An 8974-nucleotide genomic window follows, 5' to 3' on the forward strand; every position below is an offset into this window, starting at 1 on the left:
TTGCTCTAGAAACATGATCCTTATTATAGCACTACAAATCCAACGACAACTAGGTATTTAGGAGCACTCCCAAAATGGCTATTCTGTTTTAATTCTAGTGATATTTTTTACTGTTCATGGCCCAGAGTCCATTAGGAGTGGGGAAGCCTAGAAATGTTATTTCAAAATAGCAGATAAAGGACAGAAAGCACAATGGCACATATCACACTCAGCTCTGAGAGTAGATAGGCTTAGATTATTCACTTGTGAAATATCCCATATCTAACCTGTCTCAAATATCAGCCAAACCTGTTTACAAAAAGGAAAGCTTGGGCCTTTGTTGATTTTGATGAGTTAAAGTGGAAGTTAGCAGAGGGAAGGATAAAGGGAAAGGATTTTAAGAAATATAGTAATATTTTTGAAGGGATAAAAGACAGGAAGAAATGTACAAAATTCTAAAATACTATACTTACAAAAGTATTTATGTACAGTTAATGGTATTAAAGGTGAAGAAAAATATAGATATTAGGTGATAAAAAATTTCAGGTGATTTCAAGGACACTTTTTGCAATTTTCTTAGCAACCATAGTGAAGAGATTTGTCATAGTCTTCTAGTGTGCAGAATTAAATAAAATATTGAACTTTGTTTTGCCAAGACTCAACTATCTCAGTTTTTTAAAATATTCTTCCTTTATTTGGTTACAGTATTATTCAAACACTTTGCTCTGAAGAAACAAATACTGGTTACCAGGATGAGATGGCTGGCATTTTAGTTCAAGCTTATTAAATATCACAGTATCAATACTTAGGCTTGCATTGGTTATATGGCTCAGTTAATGGATTTACACAGCAGTTTTCTACATTCAGTAGAATTTATTCTCAGGATATGTTACTTAGAATGTTTATAAAACTCCAAGATTAATGCATTTTGTTATATAAATAAATCACTTTGATCTATTATTAGATATCTCATAATATGAGATATCATGCCGCATCATTTCTATATTTGTTCTACTAGTTACACTATATATGTACATAAGTCTCTTTATGTATGAATTCTGGTAATATGCAATTCTCCTATTCAGAATAATTTTGATTATCTTCTCTTGTTTATCTAAGTAATGATTCAAACTTTTGGACACCTCTATTTTTATAAACTGCTTTCTGCTTTATCAGTTTTATCTGCTTTATCAGTTTTCCCACTAATAGTCTTTGTTATCACATTTCTTGCCATTGGGAATTTAAATGTGCTTAAAAATGTAGACATTCCATGGAAAATGAAATCTATGCCAGCATACAGCTAGTAGAAATAATCTTGCTCTTTAGCTTTGATTAAGATTTCCCAGCCAGCTAGGAGTGTGGGAAAGCCAAGCACACACTGCTAAGGCCAACTTGTAGTTTGTTAGTTAGCACTGGAAAACAAAATAATATTAATGGTAGAGCAGCCTTTCAAAATTAACTCATATAATACCACATAAAATTGAGCTTTTGCTTTGAATCTGGAGTGTATCTTTATAGCCATACAATTTAGGAATGCAATGATATACACATGAAGCAAATCGTCCATCTGTCTGCCATCCTTAACGTGAAATTCAAAAAAAGGCTGTGATGGAGGAAGTTAATCCAAATTTAAGTTAATGCCTTAAATCAGAGGAATCTAAGGTTACAAGATTGTGTTCATGTGGAGGTAGACAATAATTAAAATCATGTTCAGTACTGTATAGTTACACTAAAAAGAAAATGAGATAAAGAAAATGAAGGGTGAGCTGACAGGGCAAATGAATAGGATTAGAATAAAGAATCCCAAGTGTAATTTTTCACTTAATTAATTCATGTATAATTATTAAAATTATCAATATAAGTTAGATGCTTAAGCTTTCCAAATGATATGAATAAATAATAACTACTGTCCTTGTAACCAGTGCCAATGAAGTATCATCAAAAGATCTAAAACTTCAGCTGATACCGCAACCTCATGTGCACATTATTCAGTATTGGGTTTTCTTAAAAATTCTATCTAGAAGGCCAAGACGTCATCAAGATTAAGTTTTGTTCTCAACAATAATTGCAACGGTACCATTTTCAAAATTGTTATTTGTTTTATATTTCACAACCTTCATTCAAGTAGTCATCAGAGCTGGTCCTGTTTAGGTTCTGAAATTAATTAATGTCAGCTAAGTGCTGTCATTTGTTGAGGCAAATTAAAATTTAACTGTTTTAAATTAGCTCTATGTGAAGACAACACTGGGAGTTGTCCTTTTTTGCTTTAGGGGGTTTCAATTTTTCTGTAAGCCCTTCAACAACAACGAAAACAAATTAGAAGTTTTAAAGCATCCTCAAAAGATACGTCGGAGGTCCACTTTTTTCTGTTTAAAGCTAGTGGCAGATTCAAGTGTGAAATATCAAAGATTCTCCCCTTCTACTTAAAATAGTACAAATGCAGTTCTGAGCTCTTTGAGTCACTATTAGAAGGCCTGTAAATGACTTTATAATGTGCTATATAGCAAATCCAGAAGTGTTCATTTGGGTAGTTAGCATAATTCCTATAAATGCCCAAATATAATCCATATTTATGTAATAAACATCACACTCAGGAGGAAGCTTCATCTCATGAATTGTAAACTATGAAGGAAAAAAAGAAATACAAAGGAATGCAATTGATAATAGCCATTGGAATTAGCTGTGGTTCTTTGAAGTCATCTTAGTTATATATAACTCTGACATCAATTAACTGAACTGATATATATATATATATATATATCTATAATGTGGTTCTTTTTCCTCTGAATGATTCACTTATACTTAAAAGCTGATAAATCACAAACAACCCAGACAAGTTTTCAAATAGAATCAAATATTACATATTGCATATTGCATAGTAAACTCTCTCTCATCTTAATTAACAGCCAAATCTTCTTTAAGAGCATATAGGAAAAATATTTAATTTAATGGGAAAATTTCCCTTTTGCTGACAAGGATTGATTGATGGAGTATTTGGACTTTTGTTTTTCTTGTCTAAGAATTGAGTTATAGGGACAAGAGAGATTTTGAAGATAATAATTGAGTCTGGTTACCTGTACTGGACTTTTTCTATAATAATTGATTGACATACTATTTTGGTTTTTTGTACTTACCAGAGAAATATACTATGGGGAGAAGAGATATTAATTTTTAGTTAGAGATGTTTATAAGTTATTAAAATTGCTTTTACCAGGTGGGAAGGAAGGAGAAAATTACTACCCTTTCTTTGCCTTTCCATTTTTTTCTGTTTTCCTTTTTCCACCTCCCCTTTTCTTTCTTTTTAAAATTTCCTTGTTTGTATGTTTTAATTTGCATTGACTTTTGTCATTTATGTGTATCATTCTTAATAACAAATATTTGAAAGCAAAAAAAAAACAAACCTGGTTTCCTATCTAATTTAATACATTAAGATGAATATAAGGTGAACTTCAATATCAGATTTCAACTGAAAAAAAAAATTCTTGGAAAGAAAATGAAGACATAAAACCATATCATTCTTAGTTGTTATTCCTAAGTAACTATATCACATAATGAATAAGAGAACTCCAGCTTATATTTAATACTGAGGTCCATGTATGTATCCATGTCTGTGAAAATAAACCCTACTATGGATTTAAATCAGGTGCTAATCTTCATAGTCAAGGGTTCCTTCATATCTTCTCATCCTCTAGCAATATTAGAAGTTTGAAAAATTTCTGTTTCATTATAGTTTAATCCAGAGGTCTCCAAATTTACCAACATTAAGACTTGTGGACTTCAACTCCAAGAATTCCTCAGCGAACTATGCTGGCTGAAGAATTCTGGGAGTTGAGGTCCACAAATTTTAAAGTTGCCAAGTTTGTGGAATCCTGGTTTAAGTCCACTGAAATATAACATCAGAACTTGGTACACTTATATTGCCTATGATCAATTAAAACAAACCAAATCCAAGCTGTTGCTTTTAAACTGGTTTGCTTCAACTCTGTAGTTGTGGTCAACTACTACAGGGAATCCTTGACTTACAACAGTTTGTTTCATGACCAAAGTTACAATTTCACTGAAAAAAAGTGACTTATGACCTTTTATTTGCACTTATGACCATTGCAGCATCCCCCTGGTCACATGATCAAAATTCAGATGCTTGACAACTGACTCATACTTATGACCGTTGCAGTGCCCCAAGGTCATGTAATCCTCTTTTTTGACCTTTAGACAAGCAAAGTCAGGGGGAAAGCCAGATACACTCAACAACCTTCTTATTAACTTAATATCTGTAGTGATTCACTTAATAACTGTGGCAAGAAAGATCATAAACTGGGACAAAATTCACTTGACAAATGTCTCACATAAATTTTAGGCACAGTTGTGTTCGTAAGTTGAGGATTACCTATATTTAGCATTTGGATGCAATTTTCAGCAACATGTCAAGAAGAAATGGAAAAATATATATGAATCAAAGATTTACGTATATATCTGTTATTTTTGAATGAAGCCAATACGGTATTCTCAGATATTCTGACCCAACATTTTTTCATTCTAACTATAATAATAAAAGAGACCTTTGATGTTTATGTAATTGGTTTCAAATGTTGTTTTGTATTGGATTCATAATATTCTGCTTTACATATTATCACGTGGGAAATGAAAGAAATACCCCCACTTTCAAATTAATGGTGCCTGATGATGGGACTCTGCATCTATTAAAGAGTTTGCCCTATAATACTTTGATCTCATGTTCCTTTTATGGAATCTTTTGTAACTGAATGGAGTTTTTAGCATTACTTGCATTTCAAATGTCTATTATGTGTGTCACCTTGGGTTAGAATTCTTCTACAAAATAGTTTCCTTATTCCCAAGTCACATAATCTTCATTCCATTTTACTGGAAATTCTATTTTATTCTGAAACCACATTCAAAATAATTTACCTTAAAATGATTCAACTTTGAACTTTTTCTGATATATCAGACTAAAGTTGTCTCAGGGAATCTAGGTTATATTGGAAGCAATATTGAAAGAGACAAATTTAAATGTGTTCCATCTAGGCTATTTTTCTAATTTTAATTGCACCTCAGTTGATACTGAATTGTAGTGATTTATAGAATGCTGCCATTGGAATGTGTTTGCTTCCATGAATGCTGCAACCAGCAGCCAAAATAACATAAAACTGTAAATTACAGTCCTGTGTTATTTTTAAATATAAAAGTGTATATTGGGACATCTAATCACAACTTTCTAGTAGCTTGTGTACCTTGATCTTAAGTGGTTTTAAGATGTCAAGCAATGAAACAGAAGCATTAGTCTGAATCTCATTTCTTATCAAGTCCCATAGTAATCTTATATCCTTACTTCCTGTCTTATGCTAGCCTATGGGATGGTTTTTTGGGGGGAGGCAAGGTTAATTAATTAATTAACCACACATCTTCCCTATAAGGAGTCTTACATTGGCAACCCTCCAAGTTTCTAGTTCCATACATCATTTTTTAAAAATTGTTTAATAACTTTAATTTTAAAAAATGGGATTCTGGACTAACAATAAAGAACTTCAGCATAGTTTTCTTTGCCTTTGGATCACATCAGTTTTATCTTAGACAAGATAAAATAAAGAATAAAAGAAAGAATAGCAACTGTGACTCTATGCTCTAAGTATTCCCAGCTGCCCAACAAAAGGGCAAGGCCTTTAGGAACACCGTAAGGAGCGGGGTTAGGATGATTGATATTCAAATAAATTAGTGTTTTCTGATTTGTTATTTATTTATTATTTTATTTATTAGATCTACATGGCTGCCCATTTCATCAGGGTAGTGTATAACAATACAATAAAATAACACCTGTATAACAAACATAATATAATCATATAAAGTTTCGAGTCAAAAGTTAGTACTATTAAAAATAAGACTGAAATATATAAATGCCCCCAATGACAACCATTTTGTGAGTAGAAAAATACCCAAGGAGCCATTTTGTGAAAACACCCACAGCGTGGTCTCAGAATTTAAAAAACTGCTTACTATTACCCTAAAAGTAGAGACCCAATGTAAAAATGCGTATTACTCATCATTCTTTTACTTTGCATAATTATCTATATTTTCTTTGTGTTACATATTATTAATATCAGTATAGTTCCAATAATCCTAACTTAATTTTTTTTCTTGTTGGAGATGACAAGCTACCAGAGTACATTACTTCTATTTCATTTATTCATGTGCAATAAGTGCAAATTGGGACATTATATTCACCTTTATTTATTTCTTACAGTGACATCTTTACAGTCAATTTTTATATTATCCATCATAATGTTTCTTGTTTTTGATGATCCCTCCCACACACACACACACATATACACATAATACACAAATACTTTGAATTCTCAGTAAATCAAGCAGATTGCTCTGTGACTTTGCCCCTTGAAATGTTTCTTCATCTCCCTTGAGCAAAACCTAGTCTAGCTAAGATAGTTAGATCAGTTTTCCCATTGAAACCTCTCACTTCTCCTTTGTAAGTCTCTGTATTACAGATCTTCTAATTATATTTCCTCATTCCTGCTTTTATCTTCCATCTTCCCACTGTTTATGCTTTCTTATCATAGTGATTCCTTCTTTCACCTCTAGCCTGGGATTCATCTTACTATGCATAGAAAATGTGGGTTGATTTAAGGACTCTTGAGTATACTTAACTCAACTTTCTATCCTTGTCAGTATGAATTTGTATCTTCATGCTATTTTTGATGTATTTGTACTAGTTCATTACTTGTGTTTATTTTTGGAATAAATATTTCTCTGGGCATCCTTCCTTCAAGGAAAGTTACTGACTTTACAGTGACATTCCAAAATGTACAAAAACCCAGAATGGCATTTAGTATGCTATTTTCCCACTGATATATCTTAAGGGGATATCAGAAATTTCAGTTTGATTTTATTCATACAGTGTTACACTGATCAACATTAATGAACAGACATGAATTTATTCACTCACTAGCAAAATCGTTGAAATGCACTACCCTATAGGAAATGCATCCATGTGTAAACTTTTAGATTCCAGTACAGCCTTCAAAACACATTCCTAGATGACTTTTCTTTGTCTGCCACATACCCCTAACACATTTTCAAAATATTATTAGCAATACATTGTGTAGACTTTTGGGAATAGAAACATGCAGAAGAAAAGTAAGGAAGAGCTACATTTTAGACAGAGATAGTTGATAGGAATCCTTAGCAGTGTGTGATCTTATTAGTAAAAGATGAAGGCATCTCCTTACCTGGGATGGATGTCCACAAGGAGCACAAGGGTCTGCATAGTAATCACATCAATCCTTTTACAGTGAAAGCGTGCCACCTTCAGCACTTTCAGATATGTGAAACACAAGACTATGAGAGAGAGGAGAAAGCTAAAGGAATGAAAGATTCCTGTGAAAATCATAAACTGGGTCCTGTCCTCCAGTCTCTTGTTGTACAGGGTGCAAGAGGCATAAAGGTGGTGGAATCCTACCCAAGAAAGAGAAGTTGCCACAATTGGAAAAGAAACTGAGTGTAACCACGTGTAGCTCAGGATGAAGGCAGCATCTTTGTAGCGCATCTTGGAATGGTAGTTTAGAGGAAATACCACTGCTATCCACCGGTCAATGCTGAGAGCTGCCATGCTCAGCATGGAGTTGGTAGTCAAGAATGTCTCTGAAAACCCCACTATGTGGCAAAGCTGGTCCCCTCCAGGTGGTTTCTTGTAAATGATCCCAGCCAGAGTGAGAGGCATGTTCAAAGCAGTCATCAACAAGTTGCAGAAGGTCAGGTTGAGGATAAACAATCCCGGGACTTGCTTGCGGATATCTGCACTATACAGAAAGCAGATCAGCACCAACACATTGGACAGCAACGATACAAGGATGAGCACCACAATCAAGAAAGCCAGGATCACTTCCCAAATGTTCATGGTGCCTCCATTCACCGGAGGAACATTTCCAAAACTGCACCCAGCTGGCATCCAGAAAACATGGTGTGAGGCGCTCTCACACCCTCCTCCTCCTCCCCAGCCTGCTCGCACTCCTGCATGCCCTCCGTATTTTTAGAAGAGCTGCAGTCCCTCCACCCCCTGCTGCTGCTTCTTTCCACGTCAATGCTTTTTAGAGAGAGGCACAAAAAGCAATGGGAATGCCCATTAAACTACAAAGGGGGTGATTAAAAAAAAACAACGAACTGTGTAGATCATCCAGAATCAAGGCACGACTCTTCTAAAGAAAGCAGAATACTCTGAGTGACAGGTCTTCTGAGATCTCTCATTATTGGTCCTAATGCTTCTCAGCAGTTCAGCAGTATTTATTTTCCCTGTCTCTCTGTCTCTCTTTCTCTCTCTCTCTCTCTCTCTTTCTCTCTCCCACCCACCTATAAGCTTTCAGGCTGACTCTAACCTGCTTTTATGATCACGGATATATCTCCCATTAATGGATTAAAGTGTGCACACTGCTGGTGATTTGCTGGCATGATTGATTCTCCATCATTTTCTTTTTATTTTCCCCCAGTGCACATTTTCTATATCAGTTTCATCCCTTCAAGATTTTGAAACGACCAATCCCAAAGTTCCACACACACCCCTTTTCCCCCACTTCTGCCATTTCGTGCAAACTGATATTAATTTATTCTTCTTTTATTTATGTCGGTATGTGTTTTTCTTCACTGTTCCCATTGTTTTCACAAAAAATATGCAATCTGAAGTAAAATTCAAAATTCTTGAATGTAAAAGAAAATTCTTTCATCACAGAAACAGGGAAAAAATACCATCCAGACTGTCCCAGAGTTTGAGTTTAAGAAAAAGTCTTACAGTTGCTTTATTCATGCAGAGGAAGATGTATTTACATCTATGGGTGTTCCCAAAGAAATTGGAATCCTTTGTATAGGCATGATTGTAGGGAGAACAAAGAATAGATGATACATGAAAAAAAGGAGAAGAAAAAGGGACATAAAGTGGAGGCAAGAGAGAGGGAGAGGGAAAGAAAAAGAGAGAGAG

At 34.2% G+C, this 8974-nt stretch overlaps 1 protein-coding gene across 1 annotated transcript in view; it reads right to left on the reverse strand.

Moving 5' to 3' along the window:
• The window catches only part of GPR26 (G protein-coupled receptor 26), a 31453-nt gene extending 23419 nt beyond the window's left edge, over positions 1 to 8034 (reverse strand). Inside the window, exon 1 of the mRNA XM_026704977.2 lies at positions 7236 to 8034. Coding sequence (XP_026560762.1) covers positions 7236 to 7954 — 719 coding nt within the window. The 5' untranslated portion in view covers positions 7955 to 8034. The remainder of the gene's footprint in view (positions 1 to 7235) is intronic.
• Positions 8035 to 8974: the final 940 nt, after the last annotated feature.

The sequence above is a fragment of the Pseudonaja textilis genome, chromosome 4, assembly GCF_049901715.1.
Source record: "Pseudonaja textilis isolate UNSWEBS1 chromosome 4, rPseTex1.2, whole genome shotgun sequence".
In the NCBI taxonomy this organism is placed as follows: domain Eukaryota; kingdom Metazoa; phylum Chordata; class Lepidosauria; order Squamata; family Elapidae; genus Pseudonaja; species Pseudonaja textilis.